The 25,527-nt window shown below is 40.7% G+C and overlaps 1 protein-coding gene across 1 annotated transcript; it reads right to left on the minus strand.

Annotated features, from left to right (window-relative positions):
- Nucleotides 1–7,184: 7,184 nt before the first annotated feature.
- Nucleotides 7,185–25,527, minus strand: EXOSC7 (exosome component 7). Its single transcript, XM_003207244.4, has 8 exons — nt 25,372–25,527; nt 25,119–25,220; nt 23,100–23,194; nt 18,477–18,642; nt 14,644–14,714; nt 10,226–10,349; nt 9,163–9,318; nt 7,185–7,320 (listed from the first exon to the last, which is right to left on the minus strand). The coding sequence occupies exons 1-8, from the start codon at nt 25,426–25,428 to the stop codon at nt 7,216–7,218; spliced, it is 876 nt and encodes a 291-aa protein (XP_003207292.1). The 5' UTR covers nt 25,429–25,527; the 3' UTR covers nt 7,185–7,215.

Genomic DNA, 25,527 nt, shown 5'->3' on the forward strand with positions numbered 1-25,527 from the left:
TGCAACAAGCTCAGGAAGGAACAGAAGAGAAACAGTGGTGGACAGTAAAAACGTATTCTGAGGATGTGGGAGAGCAGAGGAAAATCTCTGGTGTTAGCCACCTTGTGAACTTGTGCTGGCATTGGTCCTGATTTCCGCCAGCGTAAACAACATCGGAACAGGTTAAAATGGAAAGAGCTGAATCTATGGATCATTGTTTCAAGAGAAGGAACACGATAATACTTCAGGAAAGGGTGGTTTTCATAAGGACAATGATGGGGAAAATGAAGGACTCAGCACTTTGCCAAAATGTTCTCTCCAGTACCAGCACTTGGAAACTGGCCTTGAGCCTAAGGAGGGAGCTTTTCCATACCCTGTACACTCTAGGGGCAACAGTTCAGAAAGATCTGTGCTAAAAGAGATTCTCAGGCCTTAAACTGAACCCAGTTAAAGCCAAACCACTTGAGTTCAAGTGCCAGGAGCTGCTCTGCATCTTCCCATTTCCAAAAGGAGCTGCTCCAAAGCTCTCACCCCCTCTTCTGCTCAGAGCACGCAGACTCCACTGGGCTGGGGGGAGACCCATCCGTCTTCACTGCTTTTCTTTCTGCCAATCATTCATAGCCCAAAGTCTGACCAGCCACAGGAAAACTGTAGCCACGTGTCTAAATTGAATGCTAAATCTCTGGAGAAATTCCTGATTGCGTAGGTTTGCTGAGCAGACTATGAGAAATCATCCATCTCACCATCAGCAGAAGTGAAGACATTGCCAAAGTGAAAGTCAGTATTTTGGGACTGGGAAGCAGTCAGCCATTCTGCCAGCTTATAAGTGTGGTTGTGTGTCTTCTCCATTGTTGAGCAACTGGTTTGCTTCCATGTAGCTGCAGATGCTGAATTAGGGGGTTTTAAGAGAATTTCTATGAATTTTGTAAATTCTGAGAAAAAGCTGCATGATTGGACAGTGGGAAGAAAGCAATGTGTGTGCTTAAAAAGCCTTATCAGATCAAAGTTGAAGGAAGGAAGAGAAGTAGGACCTCATTCAGGACTTTTCAGCGCACAGGTTCCCAACTCTGGCAATACCTAAACTTACCATTTGCCAAAATGCAGTGAGACCACGTGCTGTGAGAGCACTCTGGTGACAGGAGAGGACAAATTGGTGGCTCTCAGTGCCTCCAACACCTGCACGGAGCTGGCATAGCTGTGCTCCTGTGGTGACAGCTGGGAGACATATTGGCTGCATCAGGAAGTGGCTGAGATTGCATTTCCTTCTTCCCCTCCCACAGGATTAGCAAAGCTGCTATAATTGTTCAAGTCTAAACCAGGGAGATCAAATCTGAGCTACAAGTGACATGATACAAGAACTCCAGGGTGCCTGTACTGCTGATCTTAATCAGCAGGATGGCAACAGAGATGTTTACAGAGCTTGTAAGAAAACCTTAGCCTTATTAAAGTGTTCCAGTGGGTAAAACTGAGGTTGGAACTATCTCTGGGGAGTCGTTAACAGCAGTACATCAAATAGTCAAGTGTTTTTTTGCAAGAATGGCAAAAATATATTTTACAGGATAGCTAGGAATGCGGCTAATTAAAGGAAAAGCAAAAGCACCACATTCTCTATAGAGAGAAGGATGCCAAAGTGCCCAGCTTTCAGTTTGGCCTTCTCCTACTTGCAAGCCCATGCAACTCGTGGGAAATGCTGATGGCTGGGAAACCAGGCCACTGTGACTGAGGTCAGGTCACAGAGTCACAGAATTTCCTGATATGGAAGGCACCCACAAGGATTACGGAGTCCAGCTTTTGGCTTCACACTGGACCACCCCAAATCCAAACCCTGTGTCTGAGAGTGCTATCCAAACGCTACTTCAACTCTTTAAATACAGTTTTCTTTGCTTCTGGACTCAAGTTCAAACATCTGTGGCTCTGTGCAGGACCAGCAACAAGTGCTGGTCAGTGACATCTCCTCTTGCTGCTGCAACCAGCCAGGCCCTGGGCACCACACGCTGTAATGACATGTGGGCATCATAGTGACATTTGAGCATCTCCCAACAGAAGTCCCTGACAGTTCCACTGGATTTCACTTGCTGACTGCCAGGGCGAAGATGGCTCATCACAGAAATGTGTCTCTGTGTGAGAATTTCTGTTAAACTGAGACAAGAAAAATTAAAACTGAACCACCTGAATCAGAAACGTCTTCTGTTTCTGAGCCAGAGAAGCTGGTTGAGTCCTCAGGCTTCTCTTCTCCTCATCCTCCAGGACAGGATGAGAAGGAACAATTTGGGACACTGCTCCAGCATGGATAAAAGAAGAAAAGGATTCATTAATTTCTTCTTCTGAAGAGCAAACCAAATGTTTCCCTCACATTTCTTCTGTGGAGAGCAAGCCCAGCATCTCAAGCCACCATCCAAGCTGGCGCTGCTGCAATCCTGCCAGACCTGCTGCAGAAGCACAGAGGGAAACATGCCAGCCTCTGGCCCCCTCCCTCATCTGCTGCTTCTGCTCCTCCACCTCACACAAGACCCAAACTTACAACCGGCCCAGCACAGCAGGAGCTTCCCCGGCACCCACAGGCAGCAGAGCGGCAGCTCCTCGGGCCCTCCTCACCTCATCCCTTGCAGCAGCCGTGCAGGGGCAGCCCCGTCCTGCCCCAATGGCACCTGCAGCTCTCACCGGGCTCATGCAGGGGATGGGCCGGCACCACAGGTGGGACCCACTGCAGGCAGCGGGGACAGCAGCACCAGTGATAGGTTCATGAGTTGACAGCTCACAGACAGGTCTGGAAAGATGTTTGAGTAATGCACCTCCTCTCCATTCTCTGGTCCTTTTATCTATTTATTTATTTAATGGTTCAGGAAATAAAATGTTTGAATAATTAACTTTTTCAGCTGTCATGTCCTTTTAGTCATTCATTCATTCATTTCTTTAATGGTGACATCTCAGACCGATCTGTATTTTGTCTCTCAAAAGGAAGCAGAACATCAACTTAATGGTCTTCATTAAAGAAAAGAATCAAGCTCTAGATTCTTAGCCTGTTAATTTCAAGAGATAGCTTCCTCTGTTAAGCCTTTCAAGTGATACTTCCTTATTCGTACTGCTCTCAAGAATCGTACTGTGTCACTGTTGATCCTACCCTCTGGGAATCTTTTCAGTATATTAGGAAGTCTGAAGATCACATTAGAGATGCAATAAATTGCCAAAACATGAGCTACATCTTATTGGCAGGCATAGGGCAGCTTGCCTGGTATGCATATTTTAGTTTAAATTTTATCTTTGCTTTGGAGTTCATCTAAAGAATGTGGAGACTGATGCACTTAAACTCAGGCACCAACATCCAAAAACACTGTCCTGGGAAGGAATGCCATCATCTGCTGCTGCATAGAGAAGATGGGCTTCCCAGAGAAGCTGCAGTGCTCCATCCCTGGAGATACTCAGTTGGATTGAGTCCTAGGAAGACTACCTAGTAGTTGGCAACCCTGCCCACAGCAGGGAGTTGCAGCAGAGTGGTCTTTGAGGTCCCTTCCAACCCAAACCATTCTGTGATTCTATGACATGGACTCTCTGCAATCTGTTGCTGGTGACAGCCATCTCTGTATCACATTGTGGCCATGGGCCTGAGTAGTAAAAGAGGTATTTCTGTGGGGTTATGGCTATCCAATGGACTTGGATTTTACCTCTTTTTCTCTTGCTTGTAATGAAAAGACTCTGGTTTAGAAAGCGAGTAGCAGAAATTCCCCATTCTTTTCACTAATCATTGAGTGTGCAGGGCATGAAGTCAGGCCTGCGGATGAGACTGATCAGGAGTCCATGGCTGACAGAGAACAGAGGGACTGGGCATTCAAAGCTCTAACCCTAAACCAGCACCAGGCACCTGGCAGCACTGCGAGGAGCAAGATCTGGCAATACCCGCCCCTGCCAGGCACAGTGAATAAGAGCTCCTATGTTGAGTCTTGTGGCAGCAGCTGACTCACAGTGCAGGGAATGCAAATGGGCAGGAGCTGAGCAGGAACCAAGGGGTGTGTGAGCAGGGTCAGGCTGTGCTAGAGGAAGTTTTTATGAAGTCTGATTATGGGTGGGATGGGCCCTTTCCTCCCCACTGCCTTAGTTTCCCTGTAAGGGGGCAATAAGCTCTCTTTTACACCCCAAACTAAACAATTCCAATATTGAACCGCTACTGTAGTTTTGAAATGTTAGCTGATCATCACGTTTCCTAGACTTGGTAAGTGTTTACTTTCAGGGTGACACAGAGCATAGACCCCACAGAATGAACTCAAGCAGCAAACCAACCGCAGTTGCTGACCCACAGCCTGGCCCTTGGGGCCTGTCCCTGTCAACAACGAGGTAAACTGCAGCTGAGTGCTTTTTGGGTAACACAAGCAGAAGCCTAGCAGGACTCCCCAGACTCCTCGTCTCTAGCACACAACTTTCAGCCTCTTGACACTCCCAACAGAAGCACTTAATTTCTGGGACAAACACAGAGCTATCCTGCTCCACAGATGTTTCCTTTTAGCTCTACTGGACTCAAGTCAATGAAAACGTGGCAATATCTGCACAGCAACACATGGAACTTTCCACCAGCCCAAATGGGAACAGGAGCAGTCTCAGTTGAAGCCTTTATGAAAAATCTCCAATTGCTATTTTTGTTTGGGGTGGAAGGGAGGAGTTAGAGAGCAAAGAAAATAGAAATGGGCAGCATAGTCCTTCGCATGCCTGAGAACCACAGCCTCAGAGATTTCTTGGCAGATGTTGTATCAACTGGGAGAGCTGCAGGCCCTTTCACCCCTATCTGAGCTTTGTTTATCCATTCGGGCTATGAGTTGGTAGCAGTAAATCTCCAGGGGCAGCTGGACTGACTAGCGGCTGCGTATTGCTTTTGGCTGAGCTCATTATTTACATCTCAGGGGTAGAAGCAGCCCCAGGCTGAACTGGGGTCACACTCTACCCCACTGTTTTTCAGTGCCATTAGATGGGAGGTAGGGAGCACATGGACCAAACAGGATCCCCCAAAGGCCTCAAAGTACTCTGCCTGCTTACACAGCTACAGAGGATGGAGGGAGGACACACATAGTTGAAGGAGCCTAAATCTCAGGCTAAATATCCATTTTCTCTAGTAAGGAGAGCAGAAGGAACGCATGTATATTCACCTCCATGGACATATCAGTTAACCCACCTGAGCTGTGTTGGGGTTTCCTTTTTCTCCCAGTCTTTGTAACAACTAATTTAACATGAAAAAGACCAGGAGAGGGGCAAGGAAGCATCCTATCACCACTAGTGAAGCTATGACTATCACTGGTAATTTGTAGAAAGTCTGAAGTTCCTTCAGCTGGACGGCTACTAGAAATATACTGCTATTACAGTGTTACAAAAAGCATCCTGAAAATAACTCCAGGCAGCCTTCTGGTACATGATCACAAATTTGTAATAGAACAGGCAACAGCTCCGCAGAGAACAGCTGCGGCTTAAGACTTGCAATCCTCAACCATTTTCTGAAACATTAAACAATACAAAACCAAACCAAAACTGCCTGTGAGATGTCTAAGGTACTGTAATGGTTGTGGGGTTTTTTTTCCCTTCAGTTTTCTTTCTTTCTAGAAGTAGCATTGCATGGCAAGGAATAAAACACATCTACCGTAAAACTTATGTCAGGTTTGTCTTTGCTTTACACAAAATAACTCTAATGGAGTAACTAAAGATGATCTACATAATCATCATCACATCTTGTCTCTTGTTATCATAACTTACCAAACCCATCACTTAAAGTGCTGAGAACCTCCAAACTATCTGAAACAAGACATCTTGGGCAAATGTTGTGGAATTTTTCTACTTGCTCATTATGGTATTGGCTGCACGTATTTGACATACACAGCACACTGAACTTCACCTTGAATAATTATTTTACCAAGCTCTAGGAAAAGAACTGAAGAGATTTTGAGATCGCTGTTTTAATGTAAGCATAGTTGTTTTGCACTGTATCCGTAGCTCACCTTCAGCAAACGTGTTCCAGTCAAGAAATTTTCTACGTCTGGAAACTGTAAAACAGGAAACTGAGAAAAAGCTGCTTGACTAAAAGGTAATGGATTTTGGGATTACCGTTGTAGCTTTTGTTATAACATGTTCTAAAGGAACCTTCTAACACAGCTGAAACCCCTTCTTGTAATTTAACTTTTCCTCCAAGTTCTCCAATCTGTCATCTCTTCCTATCATGCGGGAGGAACAGCTCTTGCTCTTCTCTGTACCAGCCAGCTGATGCAAGCATCCACTGCTTTGAGGATCTGGTGAAACAACTCAACTGCACACATTATCTGGCATTTTCTCCCGTATTTCCCAGCTTTGATGTATGCCAATCTTTGTGAAAACAAAGCAGAATAACAAGAGTTTTCCTCTTGTTACAAGCTGTACAACTGCCTCCCTGTTCATTCCAGCTCCAGTCCAGTGAAGCAAAAAACCTGCATTCTCTCTCATGTCTCTGTAGGGCAATAGCAGAAGTGAGGCTTTAGCTCTGTAGCACGGCTGCCCCATGACTGTAAGGATCACTACTCACAGCCACTATGCTTTTCCAGCTGAACTAGCCAACTCAGAAAAATTTACTTATTTTCCCTTCAACCTTAGCTGTGCCCCTTCTCCACCATAAGAGGTTTCACCCAGGCTATTGCATCTGCTGGCAAGAGGGACAGACAGAGCTTTGTTTAACAAAATATCTTATTTTAAAATATGATTTAGAAGCTTGTGAGCACAGTGCATTTATAGTAAAATCTAACTTCTTTTTACTGAAAGAAATGTAAGATAATTTGAAGGAAGACTTTCATTAAGTACCACTTTCTTTCCCCCATTAATAAGAATTATCTGGCTGATGAACAAAGAAGTTCTAAGAGGCCCAAAACCTGGCTTGTGCTGTACCAAGAACACCCCCACAGATGCTCTCAAACTCAACAGCTGGTCTGCAGAAGTGGAACACATGTGAACAGAATTAAGCGGAACCAACATCAGTCACCCTTGAAAACAGACTTGAGCACTTCCAGTGCTATTGCATCAGTTGTTGGTGTGCATCCTAGGTGCAGGCAATTACCCACAGGGCAAGCATCCCCTATTTGCCCTTCACATCTAACTATCCCTTTCTTTCAGCTCAGTAACACTTTAAAAGCCTTTTAGTTGGAAGCTACGTACTGCAACAAAGCATCCTTTCTCTATATACAAAACAGACAAGGTTGCACAACTGGTTAAAAACAGTTTTGAACATTTAATAAAAACTCATCCTAGAAACCCAACTTTCTGACGTGTGGTCCCCAAACTCTCTTCTTCATCCAAAACCTTCTGAAGTGATGCGTGCAATGACTTTCCTACTTTCTTTCCAGTCTGCAATGCAAAGAAAGCAAAACAAGTCTGAAACATATGCTTATTAACAGGAAGACAACTCTCACGTCCTTTTGACAAATATTTTCCCATTAATGATTAATATACACCAGCTGGTATAATAAAAACATAGTTTTAATTAAGATAAATTATGGTGGTGGAAGTTCCATTTTAATTTGACTCAGTTCTGGAAAAAGTGCACATAAAGGCAGCGCTCCTTTTTTTCACAGAAGTATCCCACAATCATCAGTGCTAAATGCTGTGCCCCTGGATTGCCCAGGAGAACAAATTAAATTCACATCAGGCACAAACACACACTCAAATTAGCCAGCATATGCAATACAGAGCAGTACATTTTCTGTGTAACAGAATATGGGTTGCTGTGTTTGGGGCAGTGTCAAACAGATAATCTCTCACCTCCCAAAAAACATCTTTGTTTCTTCTCATCAATTTACTCCCTCACTCCCTCAAAACTGCTCACCACCTAGAAGACTTCTTCCAAAGCTTAAGCTTTAATGCCTTCCACAAACAAGTAGGGAAAAGAACTGTTAAGCAGAATAAAATGGTTTGAAGATTCCCATACACAACTGTAATTAGTGTTTATGGAAGCACTGTATCATCTCAGAGTCTTTGAGGGCAGACTATACAATGAAACCACATTAGTTCATTTTCTAGTTAGTGCTCAGTGTAGAGTAAAGTTGGTCATCAAAACAGAACTTCTGATCAATGTTTTTTTCTGCATTTAGACATCAGAAAATTTGCATTGGGGCTGGCTTCTACTATGAGCTTGTATCTAAACTAAGCACCTCTTACTTTGTAGCAGCCCTAGACCTAAAAGCTCAAGTCTTCTGTGACATTTAGTTAGAACTGGACTCAAAATCCATCAAGGCAGACATATCAGATGTCCATATGAAGTTCTGTTCGTTTTGTTTCTTTGTTAGGATGCCAGGTTAGAGATAAACCCTACTCATCACTTAACCAGCAGGATAAGTGACCTCTCTGGATGCAAGAAGACCCTCATTGGTACCACCAAGATTAGAACTCTGGATTGACATCATGAAATAGTGAAGTGTAACATATACTCAACATAAAATTTCCACTTGAGAACAACTGTTTTCAAACTTGGCTCCAACTCCTGCATTCCTCACTACAGCCATGCTCAAATTAGTTCTGGATCTCTAGGAAACGGAGCCAGTTTTAAGTATTTAATTTTCATTCTGACTCAAAGTTCAAAACCCATTTCACTTTGATGTTCAAGGCCAAATCCAGGCATGAGAATTTATACTAGAAGATGGTTTCAAGAAGAGCCTGAAGAAAAGTTTCAAATGGAACTCTCACATGGATGTGAACAACACCCAGATAATGGTATTTTAATGGAGTAAGGACATACAAAAAACCCAATAAAGGAGCAAAGAAAAACAACAGTAAAATGAGAAGAGCTTATCACAAAACAAATGAGTTGTACTAGAATGAATACACCATGCACAAGCCTGGTAAAGTCCCAGTCCTACTTCCACAGGGACATTACCACATTAGAAGTTTTGCTCTTTCAGTCTTTACAGGAAATAATGGGATAGGGGACATGTCTTACAGCTGTGAGTTGCCCAACTGGAACAGATGTGAATACTACACATTTCAGGTATCCTGAAGTTTTACACAACTTCTATCCATATGAAGTTCTGTTTCAAAGGAACTGTCTGTGCCCTGTAACAAGCCTCTTTCACATCTAATACAAGCACCAGGATCCTTGCTTTTAAAGTCCTCACTGTAACATTTCATATACTGAGGTTCCAGTTCATCCAGTATCACCAGCATGCAAGACAGCAACTGCACAAAACTTCTTACCTCCATCATTTCAAAAATGCTCTCAGGATCAAGGCTACCTTTCCCTATTTTCTTCATACAAGTGAGGGCACCTTTACTGGTTATAGCAATAAGCAGGCTGGCCAAACAACAGGCTTCTTCCTGAAGGGTAGCATCCACCACATGCCTATATCCAATCTGTAAGTTAATGACAAAAGAATATGTCAGTCTGCAGTTGTTTAAGTTCTTTACTAAGAAATTAAACTGTAAGTTAGACAGTTATCTGTCAACCTCCTACCCTAACAGCATGTAATCTTTGGTAGTGTTTAGAGACTGAGTTGACAGTACATCACTACAACAGCTTCTGACCACAAAACCACATGCACATAAGAAACAGAAATGAGATAACCATGTTTCTTCAGCATATTTTTTTCTGAACACCCTTTTAACTGTATGAAACTCCATACTCCCTTTTCATCTCAACTCCAAGGATGGACTTCCCTCTCTTCCAGGCAAAAATAACAAATCTTGAGATTGAGGTGAGCTCCTGGTTCAGTCAGGTGGACTTCCAGCTAGGTATGTAACTTGCTTAAAAGATACATCATACAAACGTCCCAGTAACAAAGCTAATCACTAACAGATGCAACGAAGAATGCAGTATCCAGCAAAACAACTGTTAGCTGCGAGCTTCATGTGGAAAAGGAAAGTGAAAACCTATTTGAAAGGATGATTTCACAGCCTTGAAAAGAGAGCTCTGCTCCCAACAACAAACTCTAGGCAGATCACTCAACTTTTGAACTCTGCAATAATGCCCATTTGTTTCAACATACTGGAGCGTCTGTTGCTCTGAATGTTGATCAATGAGTAAATGAAAAACACACAAAGATTTCAAGAATGCATCAAGAGGAAATGTATAAGTCAGAGATGGAAAAAAATGCTTGAAGTAGAAGTGGATGAGCCAACTGGAATACTTCCAAGGATGAACACGTACACAGTAACCACTCATCCAACACCAGTTTTATCTCTAAGGAAAAAAAAACAAAAACATCTGAAATTAATAGAATCTGAAGTCTCTGGGCAGGTGGTCAGAATTTGCCAGGCTTACTTTGTTTAGTGTGACAATGCAGGGCACATCATCCACATTAAGTCGAATACAATCGTAAGGGTCATCAGAGAGCTCAATCTCTTTAGAGCCTTCTTCATCCTCCAGAACACGCACTTTGGGTATTCTGCAGAAACAGAAGTTTGTGCAAGTTCATTGTCAGAACAGATAATGAAATGAGGCTACATGTTTAGAAAAAAATCCAGGATGTTATCAACGTTATTAACAACTCACTGAACAAAAGATGAAAGATATTCAGAATAACTCTGTTTATTTGCATCATTCAGACCTGTAGCTCCCAATCTTGCAGACAACCATAAAGCTGTCAGAATTACAGCAACTGCATTCCCTGGCAAAGCCATGCTATCAGTAGCAAATGTAAGCAGTAAAGCAGCTCGGGAAACAATGACACCAGTTAGGGAGACTTGGGAAAGGGGTAGGATGACACTAGTAAAATCCTTTCTCTTTAGGAGCTTGGGAAGGTTGACAAGATATTCTCATTCTTTAGAAGCCAGAAGACTGCTGTTCTAAAGACAGATATACAAAAGCAATAGTCAGGGATAAAAACTCTTGTAGGAATGCAATTGTGAGTGATGAGATCTTTCACAAAGAAGCCAGACAGGCTCATCAGTGGTACATATAAAATATCTGTCACAGCCTTTTAATGGGGGTTTCAGAGGATAATTTATTACTGCATTCTTAGCATAATGAATCGCCATTTAAATCAATTTAGCAGAAGGTGGTATCTCAAGGAGACAAGAAATTCAGCATCTTAAATAACCTCATTTATCCAGGTGTCTGCTAGAATGCAATACTGACTGACATACTCTGCCTTACTGGCCAGTACAGCCCCCACACAACTCAAGTGATCTGCTCATACGTATTTGCACACAAGAACACAAAATACTTGAAGATATCCCTGGAAAGCTAATTTCAGTAACCGTGTGGAACATAACCTCAAACTCTTTTTATGTTAGCACTCTTACAGTAGCACTGTTTTTCATAGCTAGACTCTCAAGGTTACATTTGTTTATGCATTCTGCACCAAATCCCTCTTAAAAGATGAGATAGAGACGGAATTTTTCTCCAGGAAACCAAAGCGATTTTTGTTGTTCCCTAGACAAATGTTTCAGTTCTTTGTGGCTGGGAATCTGAGAGCCAAGTGCTTTATAACAGCTAACCCTTTTTTTAGTAAAAACAAATTTCTTACAAAAATACTGCCCTGAGCCAAGCTAAAACTAAAACCTTCAGTAAGCAGATAGCTACTATGTTTCAAGAAATTAAGCTCAAAATGCTCTGTGGTACGTAACAAATCCCTGGAGAGGCATCAAAGTCTATTTTCAAGCTAAAAATATTCCATTAAAATTGATGGAATAAAGTCACAAGGTGACTGCTCCTCAGGATACACAGACAATGCACAGCACTGGACACCAGCCTAGACAAGGAGTACACGTGCCAAACCCTGCTTAAAGAGAAGGAAGATCAAGAAACAGTCCATGAGATTGATTAAGCAATTTTAACTCCATCCCAAAATAGTAATGAAAGCACAGCAATGTTTGGGCTGCAACAAGAAGCTGGCAGGATTCATACCTGAAAATTCCCTGCAAGGAACTCTTTTGGCCAAGAACAGATAAGACTGAGTACAAACTACGACTACTGGAAGGGCTGAAAGATTATTGATCAAATGCAAGCACCGTGTTAACATGAAAGAAAGGTACATACACATAAAAAACTAAGGATCCAAATGAGCATAAAGAGTGTTTGCAGCACAAAGAGCACGTCCAGAAAATGTGAGATTTCCTCTCCAGGTTTGTGAAGATTTATCTTAACAACTAGCTGTATGTTTGCTTTGTAACTTTGTAACTTGTATTCTTCTGTTGTGATTCCTGCAACTAATCAGCACAGAGATCTGTACAGCAGGACTGAGTCACGTAACGAACAACGCTCTTGTCCGTGCAACGGAGACACACAGTTCACAGCAGCAAAACCTGCTTTACACTTACATGGAGGCATCAGTTGCAGATGCTGCCCAGCAAAAAAGCAGCACATCCCACACCTGTTGTGCTACAAACTCTGCAGCTTTTGCCACTCGCCTCGTTTCTGTTGCCTCAGCTGCAGTGGAGCACATTCCGTGGGATTAGGTTTAATGCTAAATTTTGACGTGGTGGCTGCTTGCACATTTTGCACTATCTGCTTCAATCACGGATAAATCTAGCCTTAGGCACCTAGGATTCAGTTAGGAATAAAGTCTGCTATCAGCCATCTTTCATACATGATCTGGATCTAGTTTTTAGAACACAGTAAACAAGATGAATCTCCAAAGAGTAAATATTCCCCCTATGACAGTCATGTTGTCATTGCTTCACGTCTGAAGGGGATACAGTGAGTCAGGTTAGACATAACAGGATTTAAATACTATAATCCTTGCACAACATTCCCAAAGTTACTATAATGGATCTACTTAGCCCTAAAGAAAAAGCTTGCTGGATGACACAGCTATTATAAAACATGGTTAGAGGCAAGATTTTAAGGATAAAGCTGAGCTTTTCAAATGCCTATCTGAATACCAGAAGAAAAAAAAATATATATGTTTCAAAGAAAACAACCCAGCAACTTGAACTTTCTGCTCTTGATTTTAAAGCTGAATTGAAGACTGACAAAGATCTGAAAACACTTAAAACCTGGCTGCAAACAGATTATGAAAGGCAAGTAAGACTCAAAAAGAGACACAGACATCAAGTGAAGTTCAGAACACTTAATCTGAAGTGATCTTCAAACTGCCATCATCTTACTCAGGCAATAGTACTTTAAGGAAAGTGGGCAGCTGCTCTAAACTACCTTTGTATCAATCCAAAGAAAATTTAGTAGACATTAAGGGAAAGGGGGAGGAATACCGAACACGGACAACAGCTTTTCACTTTGAATTTCAGCCCTGACTCTCTGAGCTCTGATGAGATGAGATGTACTAGCATTCCCTGCTCCCATCATAGCAGTTCTCACAAATCAAAACTAACCTGCTTTTTGTCATGTCACATCAGACCACGTTTTGGTTTGATATCCTACCTCAACAAGACTGAGGATGGTTACCCACAGATCAAAGACTGTACAAGAGACAGTTTCCAGAACAATCATAATACAGCCTCTATGTTTTCCATTTTCCTCCAAAAGCAACAAACTCACCATTTTTTTTTTAATTTGTTTTTAAATGTGATCTTCGCTCTTTACTCAAAACTAGAACTCTTGTTGAAGTAAGAAAAAAGGCTGAATAATCCTGCAAATAAAGGATGTGCCTTGGATCTGTGGAACAACTCACGTGGGAGCAACTGTTTTAAACACTCAACTTTTGCATCCTGGAAGCCCACACAGCAAGAGAGGAATTTCTTCCCTTTAGAGTGCTGTCAAGTCTTTGTGAGCTGTTACACTTATTACACTATTTCTTATGCTACAAAAACAATCCACTGTTAAAAGGTACAGTTGAGAACTTAATTAAGATGGGAAAATTCTCAGCAACACAAACAAGCCACTGTCTCAGGTGGGTTTCCCCCTTCCCCAGCATTAAAGTGTTTATAACCCAATATATCGCCTCTGTCTTCAAAAGTTTATTTTCTTCTTCTTGCATGCCCTTTTTCAGCTCTAGTACTGCACAATGCTTCCCTGAGGAATAAGCAAGAACTGTGCCACTGACTTCACATTGCTAATTTACAGCTGGAAAACAACTAGAGATCCAATTTAAAACTTTTATGCCTTTAAGATTCTTATTTTTGCACCTCTTCCAGACATTTTTGCCAGATTTTTTAGCAAAAACATGGTTTCTTTCTCAAGAATGCTACAAATCTCTATATTCCCTTAAGATAACGAAGATAAAAACACTAGAAAAAATTGCTATTGAATACTACTGTCCTTAGAACACTCAAAATGTAATTGTATTAACGATACTAGCAGATTTCGTTCTTCTATTCTTTGAACTAAAATGCATGGGAAAAGTCAAACTAAAGACACATCGTTTCACAGTCCCCACAACCTCTCAAACCATTTCTCCCCTCTGTTTTAAAGAAGGCTGTGTATTAACAGCCAGTAAGAAAGAACATGGGAAAACAGAGCTAGTTACAAGCTGCTGGCCATCCTGGCACAGAGAGGGCTTCTTAGTTGGAAGCATCACCTGTCAGTAAATGCTTCTTATTTTACAAACACAAAGGCCTTCAACTACTTGCAACAAGACTATAGTGTGAATACAGTGCAATACAACACTTTATTGGTAGGAGAAAGTCGTGAGTTCATGTTACTTGCTTGCAAACAGACTGCTTTTTACCTGAATTTAGGTTTTCTTACTTAAACACACTGAGCACAAAAGGCTTAGCTCATAGAAAGTAATTCTCTTCCCCTACCACTTGCACTCACATGAAATGAGCTCTGTGCTTTACCTTGTGTTAAAGAGAGCTGCCTTCACCGCGATAGAGATTGCATCAAAGAGGTTCCCACCACATTCCAGTAACTGGGGAGGAGAAAAAGAAAAAAAAAGAATCTCTTTAAAAGAAAAATCGAGTTAGTGCCTTTAAATGAAGTCTCACAAAACTAAGAACTAGAATAGGCTAAAAAAAAAGTTATCTTTAAAGCCTATGGCAATGAACACCAGGTACGAGATTAAGATTTCCACTGACTGCATTTGCATGAGAAATAGAAGACTTAAAGCACTTCATAATAAAATTAATGATAAAATTTCATAATAGAAGCTGAACTGAAATCACTACTATTCTTACTCTTCTCACAGTAAGGCTCTCAAGTAGAATACAACCAGACTATTTCCGATACACTCAGAATGTTTAACGTTAGCTCAGGAAACACCACCTTCTATTTAGTACTTCAGAAAGGAATCTTTGTGTTTTTAATATTAGATGGGCAAACCCAGTTGGTGTCACTGTTTCTGAAAAAGCAATGCAAATTCTCACCCAGGACACAGAGTGAAGTTGTTTAATACTGCTATACTTGAAATTAATTACACAAAGTATAGTTTGAAGGCACATCTTGATTTATCCTCTATTCTTTATGGAAAAGGAGTAATCTTTTCCATAAAATTCTAGTTTTTCTTGTAGCTGACAAAGATCTAAGGAAATACTGTTCTCAAAGTCTACGTATTGATAGCACTATCACTTGAATCAAAGCCTGTGGAAGGAGGCTAGCTTAGTATCTTTCCATTAAGTCAGGAGAAAAACAGCCAAAAAAGATGAACAGCACTGCATACAATTACAAAATAGCAGGGCTCCCATAACCACTTATACCTTCTATAGGCTGACAGACAACTCAGAGATGCATTTAGTGATAGCCTAGTGATAGCTCTCTGACAAGCCCCACTCCGAGTTTGCTCACAGACAGGACTATTCGATGATCAAATCCTCACAAGCATTTGAAACTATGCTGGTAAGAACACTAAACGTAATGAAGAAGCATTCATTCTGCACTGCACAATGAGAGCAAGACAAGTCTTACAGCACTGATTGCACTGACGGTTCTTCAAAATCTATTTCCTCCCTCACTGGGAGCGAATCATAAATCAGATATTCTGGAAAGACAGCTTATTTTTATTAAGACAGACTGAATTGTGTAAACAGAATGACAAAAAGTTGGGATGGAAAGCTAATACAAAGGTGATCGAATTATTTCCTTGCCAACAGCTGCTGGATACAGAGAGGTTAACTTGCCACTTTCAGCCATTATTGGATTTTAGTGGATAATGGAATAAGCCTGCAATATTTTTGTTATTAAAACACAATAAAGGGATGTGCTTGTACTGTTACTAGGTTTGTGTTCGAGCTACTATTCTAAAGCCTTATCTGTATTACACTTGCGCCTATGGGCTAGGAACTCAGCCTGTACCAAGCATGGTGAAACAATTCCTCCAAAAACAAATGAATGCTCTCTTCTCAGCCTAAGCATGTTGTCACGTTGTGCTGAGACTTCTCCCTCCCACTGCATTCATACCTTTTTTTTTTTCTAGAAAGGTCTGAAGAAAGCCTGCTCAATTCTGAGTTTTGGGAGGCAAAAGTTTCTAGGAAGGACTCACTTCTAATTTACTGATGCACAAAAAAGAAAGTTATCATGAGTAGAAAACAAACTATTGTAGGTCTTGCCTTATTCAGAGATTTTCATCAGAAAGGACTGATTTCTAAGTTGCTGGATTTCTTTCCTCCAACAGGGCTGGGTCAAGGTGGGGATAAAGATGACAAAATCTCCTGAAGGAGGCACAGTAACATTTCAGCAGAATCTAATGCAAGATCCAAGCGCACCACGTAGTGCAATGAGATAGGGAATGGAAAAATAATGCACAGCTTCAGCTCTCCTTGCTCAGTGTGGCAGCCTGCTGGTGTGAGTTATGCAAAGAAGGCAAGACGTGTCAAAAACATCCCTCCAAATCTCCTCAAAGCTTACTTCAAACATTAATAACTTGGGAAGGGAAAGAAAAAGACGGAAAGACAGAAGGTGAGAACAGGCTGTACAACTCCCACATTCAAGGAGTAGCTCACACATTTGAACTTCTACTGTTATTAAGAAAGAATATTTTGAAAGGTCAAGGTACATTTCTCAATTTTTAAATCATATCCATGTGTGGAGAGTGGGGTTTCTGAGTGATCAATCAGCACCTACGCAATGTGTCTGGCTGAAACCTGTAAGTATGAAGTGCTTGCATCAAGTATAACTATCACATGTGATAGACACACATTATCTGTTTGGAAAAAGAAACAATACAAATACCATAAAAAAGTTAAAATACAGAAAGCTTGGGCAGCGTGGGGGTAGAATAGGAATGTTAACATTATCTTATTCCATCTACACCACAGCTCTTCCGTGGCTGTCACATAAAATTCTGCAGAATATTACATTAAAAGTCTTATCAACTTTAGAATCCTAGTTACAAACCTACAACAGATTCTTTATTGATACTATAAATAAAGCTAAACAAAATACACCACGGAACACAGGTGTTCATAGTTCTGACATGACTAGTAGCTTAAAAACACCAAGGGTGTTCTCCTCTGGAACTGTGGACAATCAACAGATTTGTGCAGAACAACTCAAATAATTGTCAGTTGTATACCATACAAAAGTTGAGCAGAGCAATTTCTGCAGCAGTCAGCATTATTAAAGTCCCTGTTTATGCTGCAGAAGCAGCACATGGCTTAAATAAGCACAGCTTTTAATATTCTGTACCTCTGCATGCAATTACCTAGTAACGGAAGGTCCCGGTGTGATTTCTGAGAACTAGCACTTTACTCCCTATTAAACTCTGCCAAACTCCACTAAGGTGGTGACTCGGGTCGTTAAAGCACTCAGCAGTGGTACACATTTGATCGTTCTGTACTTGGAGAAAGCCACAGTATGTTCCATGTCTACTATAACGAGAGTAATGCTTTTGCCATTTAAAAACTTAGTGAATTAATTTTCACATTTATTCATATCTCATTCTTGTTTTAATACAAGTCTGTCTGCACCTTTTTGGGGGGGCAATGCAGCTTAACATGTAGTAAGTCATTCACAGACATTAACTGATTCCAGTAAGATCCCTCAACATATTTTCAGTTACACATTTGGCAAGTGGAAACTCAACTCTGCACCAGTAAGAGTAGGAAACAAAGCTCTGGAGACTCTGACTTGCAGAATTCTATTAAATTTCCATGATGGGAATTTAAATATAGCATTACTTGGAAGCTGAGCTGCTGCACACATAAGACTTACACACACAAAACTGAGTTTCCAGTTTTTAATGGGAACAAATATTCACTTTCTTTTTTACATTCAACATATGTATACAACTTCCACACAAGTGCCTAGGCCAAATGTTACGTTTGCCATACAAGCTTCACTGAACAAAGAAGCTGACAGGAGGGAAACTCATATTAGGGCTAACATACATTCATACTCAGTTACACTCAATCAAATGATACATTCACTTAGAAAAAAGTTCAGCCTTCTTTAGTGGCAACTTCCTTGTGAATATAAAATCACTGATTTTTATTGGTGACAGATTTGGAGTATTTCAATCTGTTTTATTAGCTCTGCAGCAGAGCAGAAAGAGGAGGAAAAGAATAAGCAGAATGCAGTGACTATTATAGAGAGATTTGCAAGAAAGTAGCCATCCATGCTGTGAAATATTAAGCTGCATTAGAGAAAGAGTTTTTTATATGAAGCTAAACATGGCTGTGCTAATACCAGTGCCTTGAAAACCTCCTCGAACCTTTTTAGTTTTCATTTTCTTACTTACCAATACATCAACGTAGAGAACCCAGCAGTGTTCCCTGGGATTAATGCAAAGTGATTTCAAGTCTATGCTCCCCTCACTGCTAAATATTCTGTAGAGAGTACTTGCTATCTCTGTGCCAAGTTCTTCTCCTCCCCGGCCTTCAAATTCAGGAGTAGCATTTGCAGAACTGGATAAAGAAGAAGAAAAAAATACCTTTCACTTTTGAAGTTGCATTTCTTAAGTGCAAATACGTACCTCAGCATAAAATGCTAGAAATCTCCAAGGATTTACGTGTACAAGAATAAGCACTTAATCTGTGAAAAAATTATTTCCATTTTGCATAACCAAATGTCTTAATGCAGACCGATTACCTATACTAGGTATCAAATCCGACACTAACTAAATTCCAGTCTTCAGTTCCCAGCATTAGTACGAAAGGTGGTGAATTCCCTCTGCAATTAGTTCTTAGGCAATTTCATCTTCTATTGCCTCAACTCTTTCAAGAAAAAGAAATGAGAGAAAATTGTACTAAGTTCAGAATGGCTAACAAGGCAGCCTGTTAGAGATGAATGTTAAATTATCAAGATAAGAACGTAAGGGAAGAACGTAATTCACAAGGTAAGAAGAGAAAGATGTGACGCTATAACAAGGATATGCAGAATTCATAGGACTGCCTGATTTAAATTGGTTATTTCTTTTCTGTGAGCATACTCCATGCCACCAAACCTCTTACAGACTGCAGGTCATTATTTTCAGCAACCACTGTTTATGGATAGGAGCTAAAAAACATCTTTTTCCAGAAAGAATCTGACAAAAAAAACGTGTGTGGTCTTTGTTTTCCCAATTCCAATGTAACAAATTTTGTTTATGAGGTCGTGCAATAAAGCGTTCACAGCTAAGAACAACATTCTAACAAAGAGCAGAAGACAACAGGCCTATACAAAACAAACAGAAACAAAACCTCCAAATCACAATGAAATGGAGCAGAAATGCCCAGAGATGAATACATGGCATCATAAGAAACATTTTGAACCTCCTCCAGTGTACAGAGAGGGCAAAAGCGTGCTTGAAAGTGGACTTGTGGCAAGCACTGCAGATTTTGGTTTTAAATAAATTAGTCAGATCTCCATCTCTCCAAGATCAATTTCTCTTGACAGAATATGAGAACGGAGGAGATTCCTCAGAATTAGCTTGATCTGTACAAATCTCTGAACGCAAATTTCTCACACACGTTTTGTACCGATACGACGATCCTTAGCTCTCTTCCAACACTGAAAGAATGCAAACATACAGCAGATAACAAACTCTTGGAATATAATTGCTTCACCTTTAAAACTTAAACCATCAAGGGTGCTGTATCAACATGACTGTGGAGACTACAAGGCAAACCCCTGCCACACAGCAACTCTCCCAACTTTGCACAACTGATGAAAATTCAGAATGCCAGGAAGAGCTACTGGATTTCCTAGGAGTTATTTGCTGCTTATATAAGGAGACTTTGCTATACATGCTAAAAAAAAATCAATACTGCTGCCAATCAAGCACTGACCTGTGCTTGCAGATAAAATCGTGCAAATAAGCACTGAAAGAGAAACGCTATTATTTGCAGTTGCATTCATATTATAGAATCATAGAATGGTTTGTGTTGGAAGGGACCTTTAATATCATATAGTTCCAAACCCCTGCCATAGGCACGGACACCTCCCTCTAGACCAGGTTGCTCAAAGCCCCATCCAGCCTGGCCCTGCACACCTCCAGGGAGGAGGCATCCACAGCCTCTCTGGGCAACCTGTTCCAGTGTCTCACCACCCTCACAGCAAAGAATTTCTTCCTAAGATCTAGCCTAAATCTACCCTCTTCCCATTTTGAAGCCATGACCCTCCATCCTGTCACTACGTAGCCTTACAAAAAGTCCCTCCTCAGCTTTCCTGTAGGCCCTCTTCAGTTACTGCTATAAGGTGCCCCCAGAGCCTTCTTTTCTCCAGGCTGAAAAGCCTGTTCTCTCAGTCCTCGCAGGGGAGGTGCTCCAGCTCCAATTTCATAAGACAGGACCATAATTAAATGTACCTTAACTCTGGAAATATGTCCAAATCAACACTCTAGGTTGAGTTAAAGGAGAACTTACCCATTAAAGCAGTTTTTTTGCAAGTTCACTATACTATTCTGTTTCACTTCTCTTTAGATTACAGCTTATGCAAGCATTATGCTTTTCATGATAAGCTGAAAAGAATCATACAAACTTTAATCTATAGCTCATTATTTTTAAACATCAAGTTTTATCAAATGCTCTAGTTTTGAAATACAAATGGTTGCTTTCTTTGATAGCGGGTAAGAAGAACGTAAGACCCAAGTGGAATATTGCAAGTTTTACTCCATCTTAATTCCACCATTATTTTAACACTTCAGTTCCATGCAATCCAAGTGCACTTAAGAAGTAATGTTGACAGGGTACTGATATAATAACTATGTGCTAAATACTGCCACCCAATGCTCACAGAACACTTCAGTAATTCACACTACGTATGATATGAAGGGGGGTTATCTAGTACACTAGTAAAAGAAAAAGCCCAGAAGTATGTTTTACAAAACACAGAAAGAACTCAGTAGTGGCCATGGTGAGTACAGAGCACAGGAAATTTCTACTCTCAGAATGTAGATTTGGAGAATTTTAAAACATTTCAGTGTCACATCACACAACATTCAAGATTCTTCTGCTTCCTTAAAAATCTTTTTTCTCCCAATAGCTGAAAACTGTTGCTCAGTCCTTTAATATACTGTCATATACAATGCAGGTAATTATAGTAGGGAGAACATTTAACCAAATGACAGATAATCTTAAGGATGTATTTACTTTACTAGTTTAAACAATACAAAATCCAAGCAACACATAGAAGAACTTCACTATGAGATGCAGTGTATCAAAATGTGCTGAATTACTACCACCTAGTGGGAGCCTGAAAAAGCATCAGAGCACTGAGAACATCTCACTATCCTATCCATGCAGAAACCAAATAGCTCTCACTTCAAACTGTCTTTGGGATCTTCGTTAAAGCTAGAAGTCACCTTACCTTGAAAGCACAAGCACAGGAGAAGAGATTACTCTTCTCTCAAATTTATGCTTTTGGCCTGTGTTATTACAGAAAACAAGGACAGCACATCTCTAGAATCAACAAGATCCATCGATATTGCTGCACATCTCCCTCCTGTCTTACAAAGCAGTGGTTAATAGCTACAAAATACAACCTAACATTAATCTAATGAGTTAAAGTTTCTCTAACACATCATTACACAGGAAAGAAGCATCCCAGAATTGCTGTTCCTGCTGATGAATTGAGCAGGAGAGAGATGAGGTCTGTATGTCATCTCTGGAATATTTCTTGCTGTCAGTTCCAAGTACTGCTGAGCAGAACATTAACACAAGGGAGAGTACCAGTGTTTCTTTTGTTGGACTTTGTCTAAAAACCAACAGAGACAAGTAAGTACTATTTGGAGTATTTCATACATGAGCTTTATAAGGAAGTCAGCAATACTATCTAAAAACAAGACCAAATCTGGGAAGAACACCCTACTGTCTTACATTTTTTGAACAGTAGTTACAGATAAATTCCTAGCTGAATCCTTCCCTTGGCAAACCATAAGTTTCCATAGCTAACCAGGATAGTGATGTATGCATGAATTCTTAGATAAAATTGCATAATGCCAGAGATACAAAAGTATTTACACAGATAATACCAGTTACCTCAAAAAGATTATAAGATATATGAGTTTCACTAAGTAAGCATATCTCAGGTTTACTAACACAGATTTAACTTCAGAGTACCAACAAATATATATATATATATATATATATGTAATAAGCAGAAGAACTAATTTGACAGTGGCAAAGCTTTGAGAAGCTCTCAAAGCATTTTATTTCATTAAGAATAGTTTTAGGAAGTCTGCAAGACATGGATGCCACAGCTTCAGACAGCAGACAGGAGTAAGATCAAGGTGTCACTAAGCTATCTCAGGGCAGCTGTTTCCTTCTAGCTTCCTTCACAATTCAGATGCTACTAAGCCTGTAATGATAAGCAATGGTTTATTTGTAGCACAATGCTTGGAACTCCATTGAAAACAATTATCACTGTAGTTAACGAAATACTGATTTGATGATAAATGCGATTAATAAATCTATGTTCTAATCAACCTTTGTATCTGAAGTTTATATCATGAGAATTTATTTTTTTTAATGAATGGTCTTGCACGAAGTACACTTTTTACACTGCTTTCAAAGACAAAGTAGATAAAATCCTTTGAGATACAGTTTTAAGTATAATCTCCGTAAGTTAATTCTTTTCTTCCTCCATCTCAGTACCTGGAATACTTCATTACTGAAAGACATTGTCTATATTCAATCAGTGTTTAAAAAAAAAAAAAAAAAAAAGGCAAGTGATACTATAGAGCTGATACTATAGAAATGATGTCTCTGAACGCTCACCACAGCTAAGACAGTAAAATAAACTGCTTCTGTTACTCGGACACTTAAAGCAGGTTAGGGCAGTGAAGGTATACATTTCAGATCTGTTTAGTTTTTTATTTCAAATGTGAGAAGCAAAGAAGTGTATATGCATACTGCTCTATTACCTTTTCTTCTAATATACTAACCAGTCAACAAAGAATTCCAGATAACCTTCATCTGGTTTCTCCAACTTTGGTGTCCCCATTTCAGCTTTTACACCAACCAAGATATCAGTGTGTCCCTGTTAAAACAAAAATACATCATACAACTAGAACTGTGGTCAAAATACACTCAGTTAAGATGCCTACAGCAAGCAGACACTCCTGTCTATTCTGTTGTCTTTGCTAATTGCTCTATCAGAGAATCTCAAAACAGAAAGGCTTTAGAACAATGCTGTGCCCACATATCAGCTTTCTCTATGTTTAGAAGACAATCTTAATAGCTACAGCTTTTTATCATTTCAGTTCTGAATCAGTTATTTCTGCAGAATATTTATAATACTGCCAAAAAATGCCTATTTTCTTTACAGTCAACACATGCCAGAAGTAGCTTTGCTTCACTGTAAAGGAACAACTATTTTTCCAGTGATTAAGCACAACAGTGTCTAACATCAAATAGCAGATCAGCTTCAGGCTCCACTATAAATCTAGCTCAAATAGGTTAAGCTAGCTTGAATTACTCATATATCTTGTCATTATTTCTTCAACCTATCATTTCAATTAGTGCTAAGCACATACATACATGCATAGGTAGCTCTGAAAGTAGTGCCTCCTATTTATTTCCATGGAAAATATAAGAGCTACAAAGAGCACAATAACATTATTCGATTGAACAAATTCTCAGCTACGAAACTTTATCAACATAGTCACCATCACTCTGCATTTTCACCACTGATGAACAAGAGACTGCAAGCTGCGCTCACAAAAATCTGCACCAGCAGAGGTAACCTACTGTTTCATAGCTATGACTGCACCGTTGCTAGGAAAACATTGCTTGAGCAGTCCATTTTCCATCAATCCAAAACAGGGGGAAGACAGAAGGCACCAAATCCAGACTACACAGTGGGCGTGGTAGGACAGTCCAGCCAAATTTGGTAATGTGCTCCATGGTCTTGAAACTGGTATGGGGCCTGCTGTTACCACGTTGCAAGAGAAAAGCTGTCTTCATCTCTGTCTGACCCTGAAAGTTCAAGCCTTCAGCTTAGTTAATGTCACGATGCAGCAGTCAAAGCCGATGTTTTGTCTGGGTTCCAGAAAACCCAGAAGAATCACTCCTTTCCTATCCCAAAAGACAGTGCACAATACTTTACCCACTGAAGGCTGTCTCTTGAACTTTTCCTTCAATAGGGAATTCACATGCCACCACTCCATGGACTGTGTTTTGACACCAGTGTGCAGTGGTTATACCAAATCTCATCACCATACTGATGTGATCCAGGAAAATGTCACCTTCAGCCTTGTATTGGTTCAACAGATCCTGACAAACTTACATATGGTATTCATTCTGCTCCTATGTGAGCATTCATGGGAGCTACCTGGCACATATTTTCTGATATTCCAACACTGCTACCATCGTTTCTGATGCACTGAAGCTGATATTCAGCTCCATACAGAGTTGCCTGGTCATAACCTGCTGATTTGCACAGATGAGCTGATCAAGACACTTAATTTCATCATGTGACAGCTGTGCATGGCCATCCAGAACATGTCTTGTATTTCATGTCACTGTTGTCACTGCTGAAATGCACCACCCACTGCTCCACTGTGTTCACATCCACTGCTGGGTCTCCATCAACATTCAGCAAGCAACAATGAATGTCAATAAGTGCAAGTGCTTCAACATGAAGGAATTCAATTCCACATCTTTGCCTCAGAAGCATTTCCATGTCAGATACCATTCTGTCAGACTGCACTTCTGCTGCCCTCTGTCACACAGCAACAAAATGGAATGAAATACTGGTGGGAAAGTTGAACCTTTACTGCCACACCACCAACACCTGCCTCTGATGTTGTGGGCCAACATCATAAAACAGGAGATGCTGTTTTTGGAGCAGCTCTCATACTAGAGACACACACATATTTACAGACAGCAATTATTTATCATAAGCCAAGTGAAATAAGCCAGTTTCATCAGCAACATATGTGACTCCTGAGACATTCACCTACCAGCTTCACTCTTGCAGATCCACTTGTGTTGGATACCACATCTGTTTCCACTTCTGCACATCTGTAATCTTCACAGCCACGGCCATCCACACGGAGATCCTCCTAAATACGACAACCAACGGATTTTGCTTAAGGGAATCACGAACGTAAAGATAAGAATCTGCGCTTTTAAAGTTTCTTTTTCCCGTGCCAAACACATCAACAAAGAACGAAAAGCAACTTTCACGTAAGAGTAGAGCCGTACAGCCGCTACCTGGACGCCGTGTATGATGTACAGCTTCTCCGCGTCACTCAACACCACAGACGCCATGGTGCTGCGCGCGCTGCACAGCACTTCCGCTTCCGGCCGGTAACCGGCAGCCGCCCCTCCCTCAGGACCAGGAGGCGGGAACGAGCAGGCGCGCGCTCC

The sequence above is a fragment of the Meleagris gallopavo genome, chromosome 6 (assembly GCF_905368555.1).
Source record: "Meleagris gallopavo chromosome 6, MGAL_WU_HG_1.1, whole genome shotgun sequence".
In the NCBI taxonomy this organism is placed as follows: domain Eukaryota; kingdom Metazoa; phylum Chordata; class Aves; order Galliformes; family Phasianidae; genus Meleagris; species Meleagris gallopavo.

Bases quoted from the DNA above. Each gene is read 5' to 3' on its own strand.
- EXOSC7 (XM_003207244.4), bottom strand. From the start codon at position 25,428: ATGGCGTCTGTGGTGTTGAGTGACGCGGAGAAGCTGTACATCATACAC. The intron at 9,319-10,225 runs GTAAGCCTGGCA...ATTAACTTACAG, and splicing joins GCATTGTCACACTAAACAAA to ATTGGATATAGGCATGTGGT. The intron at 7,321-9,162 runs GTAAGAAGTTTT...TTTGCATTGCAG, and splicing joins GCATTTTTGAAATGATGGAG to ACTGGAAAGAAAGTAGGAAA.